The 26945-nt window shown below is 37.1% G+C and overlaps 1 protein-coding gene across 2 annotated transcripts in view; it reads left to right on the forward strand.

Annotated features, from left to right (window-relative positions):
* LOC126267457 (uncharacterized) overlaps positions 1 to 26945 on the forward strand; it is a 395985-nt gene that overhangs the window by 360064 nt on the left and 8976 nt on the right. For both annotated transcript variants that reach the window (XM_049972726.1, XM_049972727.1), the window contains exon 22: positions 1307 to 1423. In XM_049972726.1, the coding sequence (XP_049828683.1) occupies positions 1307 to 1423 (117 nt within the window). The remainder of the gene's footprint in view (positions 1 to 1306; positions 1424 to 26945) is intronic.

Genomic DNA, 26945 nt, shown 5'->3' on the forward strand with positions numbered 1-26945 from the left:
TAAATAAAGCAAGCAATCATACAACACTAGAAATACACATTTTTGACTAATTTTATTTATGAGAATAAGGTCTGGAACAAATTTTCAGTTATTATTAAATATTCATTGGCTTACAGGTTCAGCAGGTCTGAATATTTGGCACTAATAAGCTTCATGACATTGCACCTTCTTTGATTTCATTACCAGTGATTTCCTAATTTCATTTCAGTCCATTTAATTCTTTCATCATTTTCCTTAGGTATATACTACAACATTTCTACATCTCTTTAGAGAATAATTCAACACAGAGAAAAATTTGTTCACCCTTTGAATACTTCATACATGTTTGATTTCTGATGCAGCTTATAGTTAGAACAAGAGTTCTGAAAGAAATATTTCTTTTTCTTTCTTGCAAAAAGAATATTAACAGCTAACTTGATTTTTGTTTCCTATGTTGAAGATGTAGACTGAAAGTTGAATATAGTATATATGTTCAAATAGATGTAGGTTGCAGTAGCTATTCTGACATGAAGAGGCTTGCACAGAACCGACTGCTCTCGAGAGCTTTATCAAACCAATCTTTAGACTGAAGATGGCAGCAGAAGCAGCAGCAGCAACAACAACAACAACAACAACAACAACAACAAGTTATCCTTTAAGATAAGGACTTCATTTCAGTCACTTTTGTGTGTAAGAGATAATATGCTTTATGCTGAAAAAATAAGAGTTGTGAATCAAAAATATTTCGTTTGTTATGTATAAGAAGATCAATCAGTGCTCTATTATGCCCTGGATTTTTCTAGCAATAAATATTAACTCTTTACAGCAAATGAGTTCTTTTAAAAAGTAGAAATAAAACACTTATAAAACTAATATTTGTGTTTTATGCATCACAGTATACACTACAATGGACTGAATGTTTGTTACCTCAGTTTGCAAATAATTGTGATAAAAAAAGACTATGAATGCAGTTAGTTCTCAAATATATATATAAAAAAAGAAACTGTGTACTTTCGAAGTTTGTTTGCTTAGAACATAGGTGTATTGTAGAGAAGCACAGCTGGTTTTTTTCCCCCAGCTTATGCGTTTTTTGGGAGGATGATGGTTCAAACCTGTGTCCAGCTATTCTCATTTGGTTTTCCATGATTTCCCTAAATTGCCTTAGGCAAATGCTGGGATGGTTCCTTTGAACAGACACAGCTGACTTCCTTCACCATCCTTCCCTAATTCAGTGGGAACAATGACATTGCTGCTGTTTTGTCCCTTCCCCCAAAATCAATCAACCAACCATGCCTTTGTAAGTAATTTTTAAATTTTTTAATTTCAGAATGTTAGGTCTATCCTACAAATGGCTGAGGTATTAATTGGAAAAATGTGGCTGAAAGGATCTGAGACATACCAAGTAGTGCCAGATTTTCCGAGAAGGTACTTCCATTTAGAACAGGTATGTATGGATGCTCTGATGGCTTTTTAAATAAATTTATCTCATAAGATAATATTTAAATTATGTTAATTGAAAAACTGGTGTTGTTAGATACTACCAGCAACCAAAAATCCATTTGAAATTAGAACCTAGTAATATATACGTAACCATCGGGAATTTTAGTGTATATAAATAAGTCAGTTAATAAAGTAATGGGAATACGATTAGTGTGCTTGGAGTGGGAAACTGCCCCTAAAGGCTAAAGAATCAGCAGTTGATTTAGAATAATAAAGCAATAGAAGGATAATATTTTCTCTTCACACTCTTCTACATTTCCTGAGATATTGTGTTTTTGGTTAACATGCTAAGTCTATAATGCTTTGTAAACCTGTAGCACCAAGCATCTACACTCTTAAAGTCTATTAATTTCCACTATAGTGCTAGGTTACGAGCATGTGTGTGAATCGTTTTTGTACTAATTCCAACGCCATTTTGATGGTGTCCTCAACTTCATTTCAGTAGGTCATTTTTCTAGTTTTTGCCATTTTGAATTCAGTCCTCTATTTGCACATTTAGTCTTTCTCATGTTTTCAGTTTTCTTTACTAGCCTGTCAGTCACAAATGATTTTTTTTTCTGTTGTCGGAGAGCTGAAATATTGCTAATCTGCTCTGTTTCCGTATTGTTCTGAATAAGTTATTACTTTTAATTTGTGCCCACATCATATATATATATATATATATATATATATATATATATATATATATATATATATATATATGTGTGTGTGTGTGTGTGTGTGTGTGTGTGTGTGTGTGTGTGTGTGTGTGTGTGTGTGTGTGTATATTTTTATTATGAAACTAGCTACTAATAAAAATGTTGTACTTTTACTGATAAAACAAATCACTTTCATTTCAAGTTCACTTTCACTATAGACGGCAGTGATGCATTATAGGCTAGACAGTATTCTGGGTTTGTGAAGGTGGGGCAGAAGGGAGACAGCATTAGTAAGTTTGTGAATCCTCAAAACTCACATTCTTTGCATCAGTGCACTGCAGCTGCCAGTTGAATCCAGTGTTGCTAAATAGGGGTAGGTTTCTGTGGCATCAAATATATGGCCATTTTCAAGACAGGCAGGAATTGTAAATCACACACTAGAAATTTCTATATTAGTTTCAAGTATCAGACACACATGAATTTTGGAGGCAATTTTTCAAAGGAAAAGGTGCATCTTATAGTCTGTAAAATATGATATGGAAAGTGGTTGGAGAATGGTGGAATAACATGTAGGTTGTATGATACTTGACGTCCAAGTCTCAACACAAAACATGAGTTTCGAGGATCCCCCATTGTGTAATCCAGGATAGGCAGTGATCTGCAGCAGATCAAATGACAGAGTACAATGCTGGTGCAAGCACAAGTGTTTCAGAGCGCACCTTTCAAAGGCCATTGTTGAATGTGGAGCTCTCAATTACATGACCCTTACATGTTCCTCTATTGACCCAGTGACATCATCAGTTACAATTGCAGTGGGCACAACATCACTGAGTTTTCACAATAGGTCAAGACTGCAGCATAGTGATTCAAGCTTAGCTTGTAGATCACATGATGGGTTTCACAGATAGCCCTACCTTTGATGGGAATGGTGATGCTTGTGACTGGACTGAAGTAGGTTGTGGTGAAGGATGTATGAGACAGGTCTTGCATCTATGTCTATTGCAGGAATATGAGCTGTGAGGCAATGGACTGGGAGCAGGGGCTGAGTAAGGATGGAAGAGGATGTTTTGTATGTTCTGTGGTGGCAAAATACTGCTGTGGGAGGGGTGGAAAGGACAGCAGGTAGGACATTCCTCATTTCAGTGCATGATAAGATGTAGTTGAAACCCTGGACAAGAATGTGATTTAGTGGCTCCAGTCCTGGGAAGTGCTGACTCACAAAGGGAGTGTTCCTCTGTGGTCGGACAGTGGGACTTCGGGAGGTGGTGGGTGACTGGATATATAAGGCATGGGAGATCTGTTTTTGTATGAGGTTGGGAGAGTAATTACAGCCTGGAAGCCTGAGTGAGGCCTTGGAATATTTTTAGAGGGACTGCTCGTCACTACATATGCAGCAGCCACAGGCAGCAAGGCTGTATGGAAGAGACTTCTAGGTACAGAATGGATAGCAGCTGTTGAAGTGGTGTTGGTGGTTGACAGGTTTGATATGGATGGAGCTGCTGATGAAACCATCTCTGAGTTGCTGGTCATGATCAAGGAAGGTGGCTTGTGGGTTGAGGAGGACCAGGTGAATTGAATGGAGCAGAAGATGTTGAGGTTCTGGAGGAATGTAGATAGGGTGTCCTCACCCTCAATCCAGATCACAAAGATGACATCAGTGAATCTGAACCAGGGGAGGGGTTTGGGGTTCTGGGTGGTTAGAATGGATTCCTCCAGATGGCCCAAGAACAGGTTGGCATAGGATGGTGCAATGCAGGTGCTATTAGCCATCACTGGATTTGTTTGTAGATAATGTCTTCAAAGGAGAAGTAATTGCTGGCAAGGATATAGCAGGGCAGGTCCTTGGTTGGAATCCATCAAACATTGGGGAAGGTGGTGTTCAATAGTGGCAAGGCCACAAGTATTAGGGATGTTAGTGTAAACGGAGGTGGTACAATAGTGATGAGCAGAGCACCATGTGGTAAAGTAACAGGAACTATGGAGACACCACAACCTACTTCAGTCCGATCACAAACATCACCTATCCCATGAAAGGCAGGGCTACCTGTGAAACCAGTCACATGACCTACAAGCTAAGCTGCAACCACTGTAGTGCATTCTATGTGGGCATGACTATCAACAAGCTGTCTGTCTGCATGAATGGCCACCAACAAACTGTGCCCAAGCAACAGCTGAACATCCAGTTGTTGAGCATGGACCCAACACGATGTTTTTCATTGCAGTGACTGCTTCACAGCTTGTACCATTTGGATCCTTCCCACAAACACCAGCTTTTCTGAATTGCACAGATGGAACCCTGCATATGTCCCTCCCAGCCCCAGCCTCCCCCTTATCCCCACCATTCAGTTTGCTTCTCCCGTCAAGCGCCACTGATCACAGTCTGGTCTTGGCAGTTGGAGACCGTAGTTTGTGTGTGTGTGTGTGTGTGTGTGTGTGTGTGTGTGTGTGTGTGTTTTGTCTAATGAAACCCTTTTTGGCCAAAAGCTTTGTTTGACAGTCTTCTTGTTGTGCCTACCTGTGACTCAGCATGTGTGCAACATGGTGAGTAGCAACTATCCTTTTCATAATGTTGTCATTATTCCATACTGGATTTTCCATTGTTTGATAAAACCTGTTTTTAACATTTTTTGCACTGTAGGCTGCAGTTACTTTTAAAAAAAACTAACCATAACAACGTAATCAAATTTTAGTTGTACATTCTTTAGACATTTATCTAAACAATATTTTCCATTTCAAGATACATCCAAAAACCCATTATTTTTGGGTATCAAAAGTACCAATTGTGAGGAAGGCCAATTCTATAATTTCTATTTGGCAAAACGTCAAAAATTTTACCTTTTGTTCTTAAGATGGTATCTCAAGGAACCTTAAACCTTTTTTGATATCAGTACTCATTACCAAGATTCAAAGGTTCAATTGTGCTGTATTTATGAATGTAAAATATGCACTTAATATCTAGTCTGAGGTGTTAGTTTTAACTGAAATATTGTACACAAGACTAGGATTCTAGGATCATCAGGTCACCAAAGTATGCTTTTAGTCAGAATTTTTTCATCAGTAAAACTTTATGGTGCACTGCCTCTGTATAATAAACACTTCACTCCTCTACAGATAGGCTCCAAGTGGTACTGCAGTGACAAAAACTGGGTTAAAAAGGGCTTAACATGCCTGAAAATAAGTTGAAATTACTCCCAAAAATAATATAAAGCTGGAGAGACTGCCAATTCAGTAAAATATTTCCAATAATATTTTTACTTTTTTAATATACAAATTATAAGCAAGATGCTTTTGATGAACTGTGATAGATGGGCAGAATACCCATAAATAATGTAAAACAAATAATTTTGCCTCAATTTATATTATGCATACTTATTTACTATTTACATGTGCCAAAGTATATAAATGAGTTGAAGTACATAAATAAACTGTTAGAACTTCATTGACCTATAGAACACATTTTATATAACCAGCACATCCTGCATCCAGTTGTATCAGGAAAAAGAATGGAACCAGTTGAAAAATGCTCCTGTCACAGCATGAAAAAGGTGAATATGTTCCTTTTTAATAGACGCTGACTGAAGAGTGGGGAATCAGCTGGCTCAATCCTCATTCCACCATCCTCACCAAAAATTTTGGAATGCAAACACATTCATGCTTTTTTGTGCTGAAAGAGGGCACAGAGAGTGAGGGAGTTAGTGTCATGTTGCATGGATCATTTTGTATGATAAATCATGATGATGTGGAACATCACAAATTAATTTGTAAACATGCCTTCATGCTGAACATTTACAAGTTGTTTTTCTTTCCTTTAACTGTGTTGGAATATTTACAACAAACTTCATGAGGGAACAAATATACTGTAAGCAGTAGTCAGAATACCCAACTCCTTAAGCATATATCTACAAAATGGTAATGGGTGAGCACCACGTATTACTCCGACAGCATGTTTTCCTGCAATGAAGACTTTCTTTCTTAAAGACGAAACATCCCAGAACGTTATTCCATATGACATTATTGAGTGAAAATATAGAAAATATGTCATCTTATTGATTTATCTGTCTCTTAACATTTACAGTGTTTCTAAATGCAAATATGGCTAAATTAGCTTGCTTGTAGGAGTTCCAAAATGTGCTTTTCCAGTTTAAATGTCCATCATTATGGACACTTAAGAATTTTAAAGTTTCCATCCTGTTTATTGTTGTCTCTCCAAGTGTTGCACTTATCTTTAGTGTACTAGCATAGTACATCTAGATGGCCAGGCCTGAAGATGTTGTGTCTTTTTTAAATTGAGCATGAGACCATTCACAGAAACCAAGTCAAAGACACTTTAAAGAAAATTGTTTACCATTTCTTCTTTTTCTGTATGTATGCTTGGATTGATTACAATACTAGTGTCATGTCACAAAAAAACACTAATTCTTCTTGTTATACATTGCATCACCTCAGTGATTTTGGAAAATGGCATCAGCAGAGAAACAGATCAGTACTTACTGACATCTCTCTTGTTTCCTTTCTTAAGGAGAAGTTAAATAGTGGCATTTTCAGTCTTTCTGGAAAGATACCTTTAGTCAGTGATCTATTGAATATTTCATATAAGACTGGTCTTATTATATGGGAACAAATCTTTAGTAGTCCATTGGAAACACCATCAAAACCAAATGAGCTTTTATTTTTGAGAAACTGTATAATTTTCTTAATTTCAGGTAGAGAAATTGGTGGTACATTCATATAATTGAATTTTATAGAGCTACTTTTTCAACATAGTGCTGTGATATATACGGTCAGTGAGACATAGTGGCAATAAAAGAGAGAGGGCTGGATGGAGGTAGATTCCCTGGGAACAAAAGATAGTAGAGACAGTGAAAATCCAAAATACAGATGAATGGTGACCATATATAGGCTTAGGGTCTAGGCCTCCTGTACCAGCAAACTTTTAACATGTAGGTATAGGGGAGGGCACATTTAGGACCACAATTTTAACCACTTCGGTGTAAGGGAAAAAAATCAGTTAGACCCATAGAATTTTTGAGCAGTTGGGATAAGGTGGAGACAGTGGTAGGGGGAAATAAAGGCAAAAGGAGACAATTTAAGTGGGAGAAGAGACAGTGCCAGAGGGATATACTGTAAATCAATGGGAGAAAAAAGGGGAGGTAATGGAAGACAGACATATATAAACAGTGGCAGTGAGAGGAAATACTGAATATGAAGTCTTAACTACATAGATAGACTGGCTAAAAGGATTTAGAATGTACAACATGAATATGTTCACGCACACAAAATTTTTGGTGGGAGATGTGGAATAAGTATTGGGGCAGCTAGTTTGCTATATTTCTATCAGTGTTTTGAGCAGGAACATATTTGCCTTTTTTATGCCCCAACAGGAACATTTTTCTGCTGCTTCTTATAAATTTTTCAATGAAAGTTTAGCCTTGTTTGGGGTTTTTGTTGTCTCCTGATAGACATGATGGAAACCAATCAAAATTATCTCATATTCCTGATAATTCTAACTTAGTACTGTTGTATGTGTTGTATGGTCAACAATATTAAAAGCTTTGAACAGGTCTAAAAGTGTACCTTTCACACACTCATCCTGGTTAAGAGCAACAAGTGCCACCTATGTAACTTCTGCTGTGGCTGATTATATACTTTGATTGCTCCGGAAAATAAAGTATGACCCACATAGACTGCTATATTTAATCAAATAGTTTAGTAATTTGTCATTTTATAATTAATGCTATTACTGTTTTAGAATGATGGTAGAATAACAATTGGTCTGTAGTTTTCTGTTTGTTCTGTTTTCTGCAATTAGCAGAAGCAGAACTCATGCCTATTAGAAACACTCTGGAAAGTTCACTGATGTTGCTCGCTAACTGTGTTCATTACAGGCGTTTGTATTTTCAATGACTATAATGTTGCTGTCATCAACAAACATAATTAATATTTTTTTCCTTAAGACTAACACAATGGGAGAATAATTCATAAATGTCATTCACGGTTGGTCTGAATAAGTTTTGTGCTCTGTATCCATTATTTTGGCACACAGATTAGTATTTCATCTATGTCCACTCACATTTTCTTTTTAGTTTTTGTGCCATTTTACTGTCTTCAAACTATGTGGTTAACAACCACATCATTGTATTTACACATAACCACTTAAATGTTTTATATCAGCTTTTGGGGAATATTATTGTAATTACTCTGCAATAACCAAAAATTGTTACTGATATGAGTTGTTTATTCATGTTACCTTTCCTTAATCTGTATATTGTTACACTTTTGTTACCCTCTCCTGCTTTCTATTATATGACATTCCAGATGGTGAGGGTGGTGGTTAGTGTTTAACGTCCCGTCAACAACGAGGTCATTAGAGACGGAGCGCAAGCTCGGGTAAGGGAAGGATTGGGAAGGAAATCGGCCGTGCCCTTTCAAAGGAACCATCCCGGCATTTGCCTGAAGCGATTTAGGGAAATCATGGAAAACCTAAATCAGGATGGCCGGAGACAGGATTGAACCATCGTCCTCCCGAAAGCTAGTCCAGTGTGCTAACCACTGCGCCACCTCGCTCGGTACATTTCAGATGGCTTTGCTTTGAACATTGGTTCACTATGACACTTCTTGGTGGAACTGAAGTATTTATTGGTCTGTGAGGACTTTCTAATACCTACTGTAATCATTTGTTTTTGTCAGACATTGATAATGCTGTAGGTAGTCCTGGAAGTGTATTTTCAAAATTTAATTTGAATAATGTTGAGAACTTTAAGAATTTTACATTTGAATTGTTTTCTCTATACACCTCATCTTGAAATTTGTTTTGGAGTTCTCTTGAAAATTCTTGACTTTGACTTTTAATGAAGTTATTTAGCATGCCTGCAGTTCAGGGACTTTCTTCCACATCTGTCTTTACTGTTATTGTATGGTAGCAACAATGTGTCAGTCAAAAATCTTTCAGTTTTACCACACATTTCCTGCCCATATTAGTGGCAATGTGGTCTATTAACAGAGCTGTCATTATGATTACTCTTTTTGCCTTGTTGACCAACAGTAATATGCAGAAACTGTGAAGGATGTTTGAGGGAGCTACTCATTTCATTTGGATTATTTGTATTTGTGTTTATATCCCTAACCAAAATTATATCTCTAACTAAAATTATATCTCTAACAAAAATTAATTTTTGTTGTTGAGGCTTTACCAAAAACTTCCATTAATTTAATAGAACACCTATTCGCACTACCATCAGGTTTTCAATAGATAAGTAAAATTACTACTTTCTTGTTGATGTCAAACAATGTGTCAAGCAGTGGTAATTCAATGCCTCATACTTCAAAGTGCTTGTCTTCACTAACTGTATTTAGGTTATGTCTCAATTTAAACTGTGTTCCTTTCCTGATACAAATGCATTTTTCTCTACCCCCTTAAGAAATCCCAAAGTAAATCTGACCTTTCATACAATTATTTTGCATGATGGATTTCTATGTCTCTTGACCAGTTCTTTGATGTATACTAATGTGCTATTCAGATATTTGGGATCAACTTCAAATTTCTGTATTTTGTTTTTTTATTGATTGCATGTTCTGATGAATATTTGTCAAGTCTGTGAAGTGTCCACTGTTACTTGTTACATTTATTTTAAATTCGTTGGGGCATCTAATGAGTGTGCCCTTTGTTATGTCAGAATCCATCTTGTGGGTTCTTTCTGCAGACCGATGGAGACATTTTTCAGGCAGACAACCTGTTTTCTGCGTTTGCACTGAAAGGGACATGCTTCCCATACCCATTACAACCTTTTTTAATTTTTTTTTTGTTTGGGGGAGAGGGGGGTGGGTGGAGAATGTAGCTGATGAATAAGCTGAAATGGATTAAACACATATATAAAGTAATCAAAGACACTAGATTACCTAGAGTACTTTTATTCCCTGCAGTCTTGGGGATTTGTCTTCTGAGAAAATGCATGTTATATAAATAAAGTATTCATTCAAAAGATGAGATCTAAGGACATTTCATAAAGTAGTTAAGTGCACAACTAAAGAGGTCTTTTCGAATGTACTGGATTTCCATGTATGATTTGCCTTCTTGTATACTAGTCAGATTGGGTTACCCTCACCCTAATTTAAAGGTAGTCAGCAACATTCGACCATGGCCCCCCATAAGGATGAGGCTGGGTGGACTCCTGGGTCCAGGTCCAGACCAAGCCCTATGTACTTTAGTTCTTTAATTATGATAATTTAACATAACTAGGAAAAAGTATTTAGAATTGTTTTTAGCCAATTAAATTTTAGAAAATTCTACATATGTGTAGATGTTTATGATAAGCTGTTTATCATAAAATGCCACACAGTTCACTCATATCTCACAGTCAGTCACTGTGCACACTATGCACAGTGTTTCATAACACACACACACACACACACACACACACACACACACACACACACACACACACACACACACTGTCTCTCTCTCTCTCTCTCTCTCTATATATATATATATATATATATATATATATATATATATAAATAAAATAGAAAGAAACTTCCACATGGGAAAAATATATTAAAAATAAAGATTCCAAGACTTACCAAGCGGGAAAGCGCCGGCAGACAGGCATATGAACAAAACACACAAACACACACACAGAATTACAAGCTTTCGCAACTGGCAGTTGCTTCGTCAGGAAGGAAGGAAGGAGAGGGAAAAATGAAAGGGTGTGGGTTTTAAGGGAGAGGGTAAGGAGTCATTCCAATCCCGGGAGCGGAAAGACTTCCCTTAGGGGAAAAAAAGGACAGGTATACACTCGCACACACACACACACATATCCATCCGCACATACACAGACACAAGCAGACATATTTGCAGACATATATGTCTGCTTGTGTCTGTGTATGTGCGGATGGATATGTGTGTGTGTGTGTGCGAGTGTATACCTGTCCTTTTTTTCCCCTAAGGGAAGTCTTTCCGCTCCCGGGATTGGAATGACTCCTTACCCTCTCCCTTAAAACCCACACCCTTTCATTTTTCCCTCTCCTTCCTTCCTTCCTGACGAAGCAACTGCCAGTTGCGAAAGCTTGTAATTCTGTGTGTGTGTTTGTGTGTTTTGTTCATATGCCTGTCTGCCGGCGCTTTCCCGCTTGGTAAGTCTTGGAATCTTTATTTTTATATATATATATATATATATATATATATATATATATATATATATATATATATAATGTAAATAAAATAGAAAGAAACTTCCACATGGGAAAAATATATTAAAAACAAAGATTCCAAGACTTACCAAGCGGGAAAGCGCCAGCAGACAGACACATGAACAAAACACAAAACACACAAACACACACACAGAATTACTAGCTTTCGCAACCGATGGTTGCTTCTTCAGGAAGGAGAGGGAAAGACGAAAGGATGTGGGTTTTAAGGGAGAGGGTAAGGAGTCATTCCAATCCCGGGAGCGGAAAGACTTCTCTTAGGGGAAAAAAAGGACAGGTGTACACTCGCACACACACACATATCCATCCCAAATATGGGATGTGCCTATATATTAAAAACAAAGATTCCAAGACTTACCAAGCGGGAAAGCGCCGGCAGACAGGCACATGAACAAAACACACAAACACACACACAGAATTGCTAGCTTTCGCAACCGATGGTTGCTTCTTCAGGAAGGAGAGGGAAAGACGAAAGAATGTGGGTTTTAAGGGAGAGGGTAAGGAGTCATTCCAATCCCGGGAGTGGAAAGACTTCCCTTAGGGGAAAAAAAGGACAGATGTACACTCGCGCACACACACACACACACACACACACACACACACACACACACACACACACACACACACACACACACATCCATCCGCACATATACAGACACAAGCAGACATATTTAAAGGCCTTTCCCTCTCCTTCCTGAAGAAGCAACCATCGGTTGCGAAAGCTAGCAATTCTGTGTGTGTGTTTGTGTGTTTTGTTCATGTGCCTGTCTGCTGGCGCTTTCCCGCTTGATAAGTCTTGGAATCTTTGTTTTTAATATATTTTTCCCATGTGGAAGTTTCTTTCTATATATATATATATATATATATATATATATATATATATATATATATATATATATATATATTACCTTATCCCCCTCCCTTAGCAGTATGTTGTTCTGCATTTCTTTGCCTCTACCCATTTCCTTTTTTACAACATTCCAGATGGTTTGCTTTTATTCTCTGCATTATATGTTATTTTGTCATTAAATGACTCTTTTGTGACAATCAGCACCTTCCTCTAGATATTTTTGTATATATGTTAGGAATTTAACAATTCTGATTCATTGCGACTCTTTTTCATGGAACTGAGGTATTTAAATGTTTGGGAGGACTTCTTAATACCTGATGGTATTCATCTGTTTTTGTGAGGTGTTGCTACAGCCATGCATACTTTTGAAAATGTGTTTTCAGAGTTCAATTTAAATAATGTGGAGAATTTAGAGAATTTAATATTCACATTGGTTTCCTTATACACTTCATCCCAGATCTGTTTTGCTAGTTCCTTTGAAAAATATTTTATTTTGATTTCTGATAGATGTCATTTGTAGTTTAGGAAATGAGTCTGTGCCTGATTTTAGTGTTGTTGTTTGACAGAGATGATCTGATAGTCCAAGATCTTTTACAGCTACATCACAGTTTTCTCTGTCCATATTTGTGGCCACATGGTCTAGTACTGATGCAGTCATTGTAGTAACCCTTGTTGCACTATTGACCAACAGGGACATGCCAAAACTTTGAAGGATATTTATGAGGGTGCTGCTGGATTCATTTATGATATTAGTGTTGATGTTAATGTGCCCGTATAGAATTATGTTGACCTTTGTACTTGAGACTTTGTCTATAACTTCTGTTAATTTACTGAAAACAGTGTCCACACTACCACTGGGAGATATATACATACATAAAATGCTTAATTTCTTGGTGATGTCAAGCCCTGTTAATTCAATGGCTGATATTTCAAAGTGTTTGTCTTCACTCGCTGTACTGAGGCCATGCCTTGATTTGAACTGTGTTCCTTTTCTCATATAAATGCATGATCCTCCACCCCTTGAAGCAGTTCTGTAGCAAGAGTTTGCCCTTTCATACAATGATAACACTACATGTTGGATTTCTGTCTCTCTGTGCCAGTTATCAGTAACACAAACTACTCTGCAGTTTGAAGATTGGAGCTCAACTTCTAATAATTGTATTTTATTTTTATTGATTGCATGTTTTGATGAAGGATTGTTAAGTTTGCAAAATGCCCCAAGTTAGTTCTTTCCAATTGTTTGTTTTTCTTTGTTACGTATGGTATGTGTGAAACACTGAAAGGAAATATCGAAGCAAAATCGTTACATCAAACCAAAAAATCTAAAAAGCTGATACACCCCACATCTATGTAAAATAAGAATCATAATACTACTCTATCATGATAGGTCCAAGCACAATAATGCTGACAAGGAAATGTAAATGAAAGTGAAAAAGATTTACAGGTCTGAAATCAAGGCAGCTAAGTGCAAAGCAAATGATACATACATACTGAACTCTGTAAGTAAATGCAAAGCTGCATGGGAAATTATTAAAATGGAAACTAACTGTGATGATAAAGTATACCAGACACCAATTCCAACTGATATTCCAAATGCGCATTTTGTCAGTCCTCAATCAGATAACAGCATAATGGAGAATGTGAGCAAGGCAGAGGCACTGCTGCCAGAAACGAACAGTAAGCAAACTTAGCTTTCACTGGACTTGTGTAACTGAGAAGATAGTCAATGAATCAATAGCTAAGCTCACTAATTCTAGAGCAGAGTACTACTATGGTCTCTCAAATTATGTTATTAAATACATCAGAAATCAAATTGTAATGCCACTGACTAAAATAATCAACAAAATTTTAAGTGAAGGTAACTATCCAGAATGTTTAAAAATACCTGTAGTTAAACCAGTGCATTTTTGCACATGCCATATATCTGCTGTACAAGCTGAGGAGCAGTGTCAGTTAAGAACTTCTGTTGTATGCGTATTTTGCATTCTTCCATTCGTACCTGAGCTATGGAATACTATAATGGGGCAATTCTGTAGGCTCAAAATTAGTGCTTAAATGGCAAAAGACAGCCATAAGATGTATAGCAGAACTTAACCCATATGAATCATATTGAGATTATTTTAAGAAACTAAATATAATGAGACTGCCTGGCCTGTATATTTACAACTGCCTTGTCTTCGTTAAAGAATATCTGAGTAAATTTGACTTATGGAGAAAAGTTGATGACCATAACATAAGAAGTGGACATACAGTTCATATGCCATATGCCAGGCTTGCAAAGACACATAACAGCTACAAATATCTTGGTACTGTCTACTTCAACAAATTACCTGAAAATGCCTACACAGTGCCAGTAAATAAATTTAAAACTAGTCTTTCGAGGTGGATCAAAAGTAAAGTAATTTACTCTGCTCAAGAGTTCCTTGAGTGTGTGATGAATCACCCACTTTCCTTATGAGAATGAATTATATATTAACTGAAAACTATACATATGCCATACTGTGCATCAACAGGGTGTTTCAAAAATGACCGGTATATTTGAAACGGCAATAAAAACTAAACGAGCAGAGATAGAAATACACCGTTTGTTGCAATATGCTTGGGACAACAGTACATTTTCAGGCGGACAAACTTTCGAAATTACAGTAGTTACAATTGTCAACAACAGATGGCGCTGCAAGTGATGTGAAAGATATAGAAGACAACGCAGTCTGTGGGTGCACCATTCTGTACGTCGTCTTTCTGCTGTGAGTGTGTGCTGTTCACAACGTGCAAATGTGCTGTGGACAACATGGTTTATTCCTTAGAACAGAGGATTTTTCTGGTGTTGGAATTCCACCGCTTAGAACACAGTGTTGTTACAACAAGACGAAGTTTTCAACGGAGGTTTAATGTAACCAAAGGACCAAAAGGCGATACAATAAAGGATCTGTCTGAAAAATTTCAACGGACTGGGAATGTGATGGATGAACGTGCTGGAAAGGTAGGGCGACCGCGTACGGCAACCACAGATGGCAACGTGCAGCTAGTGCAGCAGGTGATCCAACAGCGGCCTCGGGTTTCCGTTCGCCGTGTTGCAGCTGCGGTCCAAATGACGCCAACGTCCACGTATCGTCTCATGTGCCAGAGTTTACACCTCTATGCATACAAAATTCAAACGCGGCAACACCTCATTGCCGCTACCGTTGCTGCATGAGAGACATTCGCTAACGATATATAGTGCACAGGATTGATGACGGCTATATGCATGTGGGCAGCATTTGGTTTACTGACGAAGCTTATTTTTACCTGGACGGCTTCGTCAATAAACAGAACTGGTGCATATGGGGAACCGAAAAGCCCCATGTTGCAGTCCCATCGTGCCTGCATCCTCAAAAAGTACTGGTCTGGGCCGCCATTTCTTCCAAAGGAATCATTGGCCCATTTTTCATATCCGAAACGATTACTGCATCACAATATCTGGACATTCTTCGTGAATTTGTGGCGGTACAAACTGCCTTAGATGACACTGCGAACACCTCGAGGTTTATGCAAGATAGTGCCCGGCCACATCGCACGGCCGACGTTTTTAATTTCCTGAATGAATATTTCGATGATCGTGTGATTGCTTTGGGCTATCCGAAACATACAGGTGGTGGCGTGAATTGGCCTCCCTATTCGCCAGACATGAACCCCTGTGACTTCTTTCTGTGGGGACACTTGAAAGACCAGGTGTACCACCAGAATCCAGAAACAATTGAACAGCTGAAGCAGTACATCTCATTTGCATGTGATGCTATTCCGCCAGACACGTTGTCAAAGGTTTCGGGTAATTTCATTCAGAGACTACGCCATATTATTGCTACGCATGGTGGATATGTGGAAAATATCGTACTATAGACTTTTCCAGACCGCAGCGCCATCTGTTGTTGACAATTGTAACTACTGTAATTTCGAAAGTTTGTCTGCCTGAATAAAATGTACTGTTGTCCCAAGCATATTGCAACAAACGGTGTATTTCTATCGATGCTCATTTAGTTTGTATTGTCGTTTCAAATATACCGGTCATTTTTGAAACACCCTGTATTTTATTACTGTTTCATACTTATTGTTAGTTATCTGATTATCTATTTGTCATTCACTGAACCATGTAGTTCATTTATCTTGTAATTGACCTATTAGGAAACTTCTTGTTGTTATTTACATTTGCACAAATATGTGTTGCATCCATCCTGGATTATTATTATTGTAGTTAGTAACATTTGTCATATCGAAGTTTATTATTGTTGTTATTATTATGTAAACACTGACGACACCAATGGCATGTAAATATGCTCAGTGGTGCAATAAAACATTTTTATTTGTATTTGGAGTGTTAAAATCTGTAATGTGAGTGGTTGTTCCAATATTTTTGAAAGTGCTGGAGATATTCTTTATGCAGGGGAACCTGTTGTCTGGATTTATCCTAAAAAAGACTTACTTTTCCTACTCAAGACAACAGGTATTTGGCCATGTGTTGCCCAAGATCCACCCCCTGTACTTTCATGAATCAGCTGTACCAACCTTCACTTCGCAGTCCTGTTTAGGTGTAGGCCATGCCTAGCGAAACCCCATCTGTTGATAGTCCCGACAGTCACCAGAGAAACATAAGCAAAGTTGGCTGCCCTCAGAGCCATCCCTAACCTTACATTGATTTGCCTCACAGCTCCATCAAGGTATAATAAAATTAGTGCTGGTAGTTCCTGCCTTGGCTATTTTCTGTCTAGCCATTTCTTTGTTCCTCTTCACTCTGAAAACAGATATCACTCATCAGTCACAGTTCTCTTCTCGACCCCTTGCAACAGGGAATGAATTCTATCATTTTTGTATCCTGCTACTGAAAGTGATATTTGTTTTGTTAAGTTTCCATTATTTTGTATAAAAGTGCTTCATTTTGCTAAATCTTCATTTATGTGTAAATGTTCTTGAACGAGATAAGGTAAGAGTAACCTTTACTAATAATCCAATTTGAGAAATACAGATTTATATTATAAAGAAATGTAATTTAGCTGGAATGTATTGTTTCATTTCATATCAAATAACACAACATCAACTTAAGATGTCGAATACTTTTAAAAGATAGCTACAAGAAGACAAATTGGAAAAAGTAGCTGAAGGTTGTCAGATTATTACAAAAGTTTTGAAGTTTCTTGAGACAGAAGAGTTAAAAGATGTGCAGTTTCATGATATGTAAGAACCTATAACAGCGGCAGATAGCCAGCCCTCGTATCCTGTTGTTCACTCAGTTTCAGTCCTAAAGCAAATCACACAAGAACAAGATACACTGACTTCTGGACAGGTAACTGAATCAAAGGAAACAAGTAAGACAGAGATATTCTTACTGTATGTCAGGAAAGTAATGAAGAATGTGCTTATCCAGATGTTAGTATGAATACTGATGACAGCAATAGTTATATTCTGAATGAACATGGTACTTGGCGTCCAGTGATGAGCAGTAAACAGTGACAGGAAATAGCATCATCTTATACTGGCTTCTCAGCTATTCAGACTAAATCAGTCTTTCTCCAACTGACCCTTCAGAGGAACATTTCCATGAGACATTGCAGCACATGAAAACAGCAAGTAACTAATCATGTAAAAAATTTCCATGTGAATTGTTAACATGGAGTGAGTCAAAAAACAGTATTCATTGCTCACCTTGCACCATTTTTAAGTCAAATCAGAGTAAACTTTCAAAATAAGGGTTTTATATTTGAATTGTCATTTGTGGTTTACTTGTCTCATAATGTACATAACCTAAATCATTTGATTCAGGTACAGGAGACACGTTAAATTGTGAAAAAAAAAATTCCATAAACAAAGAATAGCTGATGTTAATGAATGGAATAATAATAATAATATTTTGTTATACATACTTACAATAAAATCAAATAATTATCCCTTGCTAAAATTATCACTTCATCCTCTACAAATTCTCCTATTGAATAGTGGCATTTCTCCCACAGAATCTGCTGTAGCCTCATTTTTAAAATATCTGGCTTCATATTAAATATATTTTTGCTCATTAACTTGTTGTATATTGTCATCCCCATATACTATGGGTCCATGTAAATAATCTCAGCTGGTGTGGGTAGCACAAAATTATTTTTATTTCTTGTGTTATACATATGAAGATCCTCCTCAAATAATTTTTGTTTACTGTGTAGGAAGATTGAAATTTCATAAATGTATATGGAGAGAACAGTTAGGATTTGTATGAAGGTAATCCCAAAGGTAAGATCTCCTATTTTTTTATAAGCACATAGACCTGTTTATTTCTACAACAGTTTACATCTGATTTGATTTCATTTTTTATTGCTCCAGTTGTATCATACAACACAGATTGTACAATTGATATTGGACAGGTCAAATAATAGTTACAATAATACATCGTATTAGCAAAATAGTAGACAAATTAAAAACAGGTAGCTATTACAGTTAATTTTGTTACATATTCAGTAATTCTCTCACAGAATAGAAACAGTGCTGTATTAGAAATTCCTTTAGGTTAGCTTTAAATATTGGATGAGTAGCATTTTTTTTTATTTACTCTGGTACCTTATTGTCTAGTATTACACCAACGTTAATCATGCTCCTCTGATAGGTGGTTGTTCTGCGATATTTTTTATGTGTATTTGATTTCTCTCTGGTACTATAGTTGTGTACATTTTTGTTCTGTAGCAGTTTGCCTGTTTTCAGGAGGTAGTCTGCGGTGAACCAGATAGTTTCATAAATGAATAAACTTGGAACATTTAGAACCCCAAGCTCAGTAAAATGGGATTTACAGGACTCCATCTTTCTAAGGCCACAAATTATTCTTAGAGCTATATTCTAAAAACATTTACACTGTGAGTTGAGTATCCCCAGAAGACAATCCCATATCGGACTAGTGAGTGGAACTGTGCATAGTATGCCTGCAGTACTGTTGTTTTACTTGTTGTAGCCTTTAAAATTCTTAGGCCGTAGCACACAGATGATACTTTTCTAGACAAGTTATTTATATGTGTGCCCCACTTTGTCTTGCTGAACCCATTGACCCAAAAATTTTGCGACTCTTACATTTTCTAGGGGATCATTTTTTAATTGTGCTTGAATAGACATTTGATTAGCTGGAAGAATTAAATGAAAATCAACATACAGTTTTTTTTTCAGCATTTATAATGAGTTTGTTTTTTGTGAACCACTGAGAATGTCTTTTCATAGAACTTTCTGCTGTGGACTGCAAAGTTTCTGGACTGGATCCATTGAGCAATGTGCTGGTGTCATCGGCAAACAGGATAGTTTTTGTGGTACTCATATATTTAACTAAGTCTTCCACATAAACCAAGAAGAGTAGTGGACCTAAGATTGAGACCTGTGGTACACCATATTTTATTGGTAATTCACTTGACAGAAAGGAGTTGTTTCTTGTTTTATTCATTTTGTTGAATTCATATTGAAGTGATACTTTCTGCCTGCGGTATTTTAGGTATGAACACAACCAGCTGTGTGCTACACCTCTTACTCCTCGTCTTTCTAATTTTGCGAGCAGAATGTTATGGTCCAGGACATCAGAGGCTTTTGATAGATCTTAGAAAAATACCTGCACATAATTTATTTTGATCAAGGGATTTTAAAATGCAGTCTAAGAATTCGAAAATCACGGTCTGTGTAGATTTAGACTTTCTAAAACTATGTTGTTGTACTATAAGAGGTGCATATTTATTTATGAAACTTAAAAACATTTTGTAGAAGAGATTTTCTAGAATTTTTGAGAAGGAACTTAACTGTGACACAGGTCGGGTTCAATATTTTTTCAGAAGAACCTTTTTTTTTAACAGTGGCGAAACATTTGCTATTTTAAAAGTATCTGGAAATACACCAGTTTTTAAAGAGAGATTGGAAATTTTTGCATGGTGAGCACATGCTTTTAAAATGAAATCAGGTACTTCATCAAGACCACTTGACATTTTATTGCTTAATGATTTAATTTCATTGGGGTTTCTTTCGTAAACATACATAGAAGCAGTCGAGATCACTGTCTTGTTGGAGAAACTTGGGACTGGTCCTTGACAGTGTACTTGAATGATGTCTTCAGCTAGTGAAGTGAAGTATTCATTGAATTTTTCCAGAACCAAATTTGGGTCTGTGACTTTTGAGCCTTCTAGTGTTAATGATACATTCTTTTCCTTTGGCACTGAACTAAATTTCTTTCTTTATAACTCTCCATGTGGATCTCATTTTGTTAGATGAGTTTCTTATGAAATTGTCATTCCACATAATTTTTGCCTCTTTGACTACTCTGCCATAGATTCTTTTGTAGGCTTTTGAATAATCTGTGAATTCTTGGATTACTATATATGTCTTACAACAGTACTGTTTCTCTCACTGGAAATTTTTATGCCTTTAGTTACCCTTTGCTTATTATTGTTAAGTTTGACTGTTTTTACTACTTTTGGAAATGCTACATTAAAATAGTGAAGAAAGTCGCTCTGAAAACTCATGTACATGCTATCAACATTGTTCTGAATGGCGATGCTTTCCCAGTTTTCCTTCGCCAGTAAGAGATTAAAAATTCTAATGTTATCTTCAGAAAAGGTTCTTTTTTCAACTACTTTTTCGGAACTGATACTACTTGTTGGCATTTCTACAGGAGCTGTGCCCCATGACCACTATAGCTCATGCTCAGTACTTTGCTTGTGAATCTGGAATTTGTTTCTGATATGAATATTTGGTCAATAATGAATTTGTGCATTCTGTTAATCTTGTTGGGCAGTGTATTGTGGGGATCATATTGAATGTGTCGGTCATATTTATCAACGCATCTCTGGTGCTGCTGTCTTTTGAAAAATCAATACTGAAATCCCCGCAAAGCACTATCTTCATATTTAGTGTACTGATCCTGTTCAGCAAAACCTCTAGTTTATTCATGAAGACTGATAGGTTTCCACTTGGTGCTTTATAAATGTTAATAACTATGAAATTAAGCTCTGGCAGTTTAGTACTGGAAAGTTCAAAGTCTTTTTCAATTGAGTCAATATAACTTTTACTGACATCACAGAACTTTATCTGTTCTTTCACAAAGATAGCAGAGCCAAAATGTTCGGAAAACTCTCAGCTAAAATGACTTGCTAATCTGAGATTGAGGTTAATTTCACTTTGTCATTTCATAGCCAATGTCTACATTTAGTGCATACTGGAGTAGTGCTTCCAACATGGAAATTTTATTTGTGAGTGACTGAACATTATGGTGTAGTATAGCAAAATCTGGGTATTTAGTAACTTTAGTTGAAACGGTTTCTGATTCTTTATCTAATGGCATTTCTAATACAGCACTTACCCTAAAAAAATTCAGTATCTTTCTGGTGTGTGGCTTCTGTTTGCTAGTGGCAATAAGCAGGTGAGTTAACTCCTGGAGCTTGTATAAGTTTTGCTTCATCCACATCTGCCCTCTTCAGTTTAAACCATTTCGTAATTTTCGTTTGGCTGACAATTGTTTGTTTCTCACCTAATTGGTTTAAACCACTTGATAATTTGTGTTTGTCTGATGGAACAGCTTGTAACTCGTCTAAAGCACTTCTTAATCTCCATTTGTTCGTCACTTATACTTTTTTCTTCACTCTTCTTCGAAATCCAAGTCCATATTTTTTTGGCTAATAATTTCTTTCCTGGTGTATTTAAATGAAGTCCATGGACTGTGTGGAACCTTCACACCAATCTGTTTATATCTACAATACTGACATTCTTAAAGTTCATGCATATTTCAGTGATACACTTGTTTGTCACATTAATTTCGCAGTTCAGGGTGGTAAATCATGACGATGTGGGATGTTCACAATGGATACATTTGTGTGGGTTAAATTATTTAAGCATATCCTCATGTTTGTAATAACCTCCTATTAATGCGTCGAAATCATCTTTATTGAAACTAGCTATGTTAGTTGATGTTAGGTCCGTTATTTCACTCAGTGGAGACCCTGGCTTTATGAAACCAGATGCCTTGAAACTATATGTTCTCATCAACATTGCAGAAATTTTACAGCAGTGACTATCGCCTATCACACAGATTGTTTTATGTTTCACAATTTTTGTAACTGGAGGATTTAAGGTTCTTCTTCTCACCTGACTAGTGTCGTTTTTTCCGCATTTATTCTGAATTTTCTTCAGTTTGCAGGTTCACTGGAGATACATTTTTAACATAGTTTTCTTACATGCATTGGAGTCTGTGGTAGTGTAGGTTTGCGCACTTATTTTCGGAGTTTTTAGATTATCTCCTGACGCAATATTTTCACTGTTTGACCTACTTACAATGAGCAACAGTTTGCCTACTTTTCAAACTTTTCTGACGTGTTCGCTGAATCCACAGCTGAAAGCACTTAAAAAGAGTTTTTTTACACTATATTTTCACTTTCATATCTTTTCCCTTTTTCCTTTCAGTCATTATCTTCCATTTTCCCGAGACCAAGTCTTCTTTCTTCATTAGTGTATCACGTTTTTCAGATTGTAGTTAACTTATTTCCACTTTTTGAGCATCGATTGTAAACCTTAGATTGGATATCTGTTCATTCAGCTTCAGTATTTCATTCTTACAACTTGCACACATTTTCCTTTTACTACCGAAATTAATGTTCTTTCGTTGAGACACGATACACTTTCAACTTGGCTGTCATCTTGTACACATCAGTTTACAGCTTGAACATTTATCTATTTTTTGACATTATACACATTTCTGTCGATTCATTTTTGTAGACGCTGTGGCAGTTTTTGTATGCCTATCTCATACCAGCTCACCGCCGTTCTGTTCAGAAAGTTATAAAACTCTTCTTTCACCTCGTTGTCGGAGCTGAATCGCTTTCGAGACAAATGTTCTTTTAACTTAGGAAACAGGTGATAGTCACTGGGCACTTTTGTATCCTGCCTGGGAGGTGCCGCATGGGTAGAAATGTGAAAAGGTAGTACAAGTCGGTACTGCAAGGAAGTGGTTTACTGGTGCAAAAACAAGGTGATAAATGATTACATAACTTTGTTTGTAGGTGCGATGCTGAAGCGAAGTCTCCTGGCTGGCTGCACCTGATCAAATGGGGAGAATCTGTGGCAATGCTCGTAGGGCTTGCCAGCGCCAGCTAGAGGGCGCTGTCGTCGGTCTCTGTCGTAGTGCCCACCTAAGCAGTGTCATCGTAGCTATTGATACCACAGGCACAAAATCAGGACTATAGGGTGGGTGGGTGATTATGTTCCACTGAAACTGTTGCAGGAGAGCATCAGTTTGCTGAGTGATGTGTGTGCGTGCGTTGTCATGGAAAATGTGTACACCTTTGCTCAACATTCCTCTTCTCTGGTTCTGAATTGCCCATTTCTGTTTTTTTTTTTTTTTTAGTCTCACAGTACCTGTCAGCGTTAATTGTGGTCCCAGTTGGCATAAAGTCGACCAACAATACCCCTTTCTGATCCCAAAAAAACCGTTGTCATGACTTTACTGGCAGACTGTGTTTGTCTTAATTAACACGGCTTTGGCGAAGAAGGATGCTGCCACTGGCGTGATTGTTGCTTGATCTCAGGTGTAAAGTGGTATGCCCAGGTTTCGTCACCAGTGACAACTGAGTCCAGAAAGTTGTCCTGTTCGGCTGCAAGGCAAGGCGGTGAATAAATGTACAGGAAGCATCAATTTGTTGCCACATGTGGTCCTCAGTCAGCATGTGTGGCACCCATCTTGCACACACCTTCCGGTAGTTTAATGTTTCCATTAAAATTCTGTGAGCAGTGCTTTGGGAAACCTCAGGAACAAACACGCAGATATCATCCAGGGTGATCCATCGATCTTCACACGTGCTTTGCTCAACCTTCAACACTGTCTCCTCAGAAACTGATGGTCTTCCGCTCCTTTGTTTGTCGTGAATTTCGGTCCGACCAGCTGCAAACTCTCTACACCACTTACAAACATTTTTGACATCCATGCACAACTCACCATTCACTTTCATCAAATGGTGATGGATTTAATCGGCGCAGTGCCCTTTGTGTTCAAAAACCGAATAACTGCATGCAATTTGCACTTGGTGGTAACATCCAATGGGAGCTCCATTCTCAATGGCTGCCAAGGCAACACTGAGCGCCTCAGTGCAGCGTACTCACGTTTACACACAGTGCATGAAGCACTCTTCATAACAGTGTGACCAACTACCACACAAACAGAGTTCTGTACTTATAAAAAAATAGGAGACTTTACTTTTCGGATTGCCCTCATAGCTTCCAAAATAATGGATGACAAGTGTCTGTCTGCTGTGCAGTACACATGTACTGAACAATTTTCTTTTACAGTTTCAGTATTCGAGATACACTACTTGAAACTTCTCTAGAAAATTATCCCATACATAATGACAGATTAAAAATAACTATGATAAGCAATTTTTATATTCAAGTCAGTGGAATATGCTAATATTGCAAATGCAAAACTTCTTTGTTTATTTGATAGGAAGTCAATATGTGTATTCCAGCTTAAGTTCTTGTCCACATTTAGTCCCAGGAATTTGATCGTGTCAACTTCTTTCATAGCTAGTTTGTTTTGTTGCATTTTAAGTTCCACACAATTTGAATGTTACGTTTTGAAATGTACTGTATGGATTTTATTTTTTTTTTCAACCCATTTAACTGGTACCAGTTTTCTAATGTATCCAGTGTGCTTAAAAATGGAGCTTGGAATTTTTTCTGCATCATCATCTTCAATTAAAAAAGAAGTATTGTCTGCAAACAGAACTGATGGGGAATTTATTTTTATGGGTAATTCATTTACATAGAGTAGGAACAGAACTGGCCTTAAAATGGGGCCTCAAGACACACCTTGTGATACTGTACTCCATTTAGAATAATAATTCATTGCATCTGAGGTGATAGCTACCCTTTGTTTTCTGGCCCTTAATCAAAACACTGTACAGGGTGTTATCAATGCATGACAAAAGCTCTCAGCATTGAAAACACTAGGTACAGTGATAACCTCTTCAAATGTCATTGAAAGGACATGGTGTTGACAGTTACCTTTGATAGATCATTAATTGTGGAGCAACATGATGAAAAACTATATTACAAAGAATTCTGGACACAACTTTTTTCCTTAAGTAGTAGAGGTGTAGATTTCCAAGAGAAATATACTCAGGTTGTTGATGGTCACAATGGAAATTTTTGTGGAGTATTGGAACTGACTGGAAAATGTGATGAAGTAACTCATGAGCATGTAGCCAGAGTAAAAGAAAACCAACTTGTGAAGAAAAGTATGATAGGTCAAGCTCACTATCTATCAAAGTACTTTCAGAATGAAATTTATTTCTTTATATGGTGAAAAACTATTGAAAACCAATTTACGTCAACGAGAAGAGTCTGTCACCTACGGAATTATTGTTGCTGCAACTCTTGACATTTCCCACCAGGAGCAGAATTTACTGATTCTGTGTTACATACTTCAAAATTTAGAGAAAAAGGCATTTGAAGTCTTTGAATCAATCAATGAATTTATGAATATTAGTGGAAGACAGTCAAGGCCATAAATGATTAAATACTGGACAAATTAGAAACTCTTGGAGTACCACTTGCAGAATGTTGTGCTCATTGATAATGGCTTGAACAGTTCATCAGCATATAATTTGAGATGTGCCCTGTCACAGGTGCACTTGTGTCTTGCAGCTCAGTGCTGTCATGAAGTGGTGGGGTTTACCTCTGGGAGTGTGTGTTTACTCAACAATAGAAAAAGTTAAGTTCTTTCATTATAACAGTTTGTTTGTTTATATTTCTAATTGGAACAGCATGTATATATGGAGATTACCCCATTCTCCCTCCAAACTGTATTCAAACAATGACACTGCTAGAATAAAGCTAATATTATGCAGTGCCTTATTAAGCAAGATGTAAATGAAAATAGTGCTGAAAATCAGATGCAGTTCCTAGACAACTACTGTGATGGATATTATGAAATAGTTAAGTCAGTAACCATTAAATTTTGGGGAATACTGTATAACTTACAGACATATATGATTTGTTCATAAATCAATGTTTGTTAATGACATGAGGACCTTAAGTGAGGAACTAAGTTCAGCTGCATCACACAAAACCTAAGCAATGTCAGAGCAGGCCTAAAAATGGTTCACGTATGATACTTTAATACTTAATCTTACAAAATTTAAAACTATGTAGACTAACAAACAAGCAACTCCTTCATCTTCAGGTTCTACAGTTCAGTGTAAATTGTGACATCTTCAACAGTTCTCCATCATTTACCACAATTCAACACTTGAGCTTTCCATTCCCTACAGCCCATTTTCTGCAGGTCTTCTGTGACTCCATCTATCTGCATAGTTCTCAGTCAACTCCGTACTCCTTGACTCATTGGATTTCCATCCAATATGCTTTGTTACTTCTGTGTCACTTATCCATTCCATGTGCTCAGCCTGAATGATATCACTATTCTTCTAATAGGTGAATCTTTAGATATGAGCTGTGATTGGAAAGTTTTAAGAATGGATCCGCAACTGCTTATTGGTTCGGCAGGCAGGTACAGGGAGGGTGGGGAGTCAGTCATTTCCTTTTCCTTGAACGCTCTCTAACAGGAAACTGCATTTCCTTTTTGCAGTTCATTGTGACAGCTGGTTGAATGTGGGTCTGTTAGGGCTTGTTGCCAGATTCTGTCTGCATGAAAATGGACATAAAAAAGGAGCAACAAGTTTGTATGAAATTTTGTTTTAAAAATGGTAAATCAGCTTCTGAGACTTATGAACTATTAAAATCTGCTTTTG

This window comes from Schistocerca gregaria, chromosome 4 (genome assembly GCF_023897955.1).
Source record: "Schistocerca gregaria isolate iqSchGreg1 chromosome 4, iqSchGreg1.2, whole genome shotgun sequence".
Classification (NCBI taxonomy): Eukaryota; Metazoa; Arthropoda; class Insecta; order Orthoptera; family Acrididae; genus Schistocerca; species Schistocerca gregaria.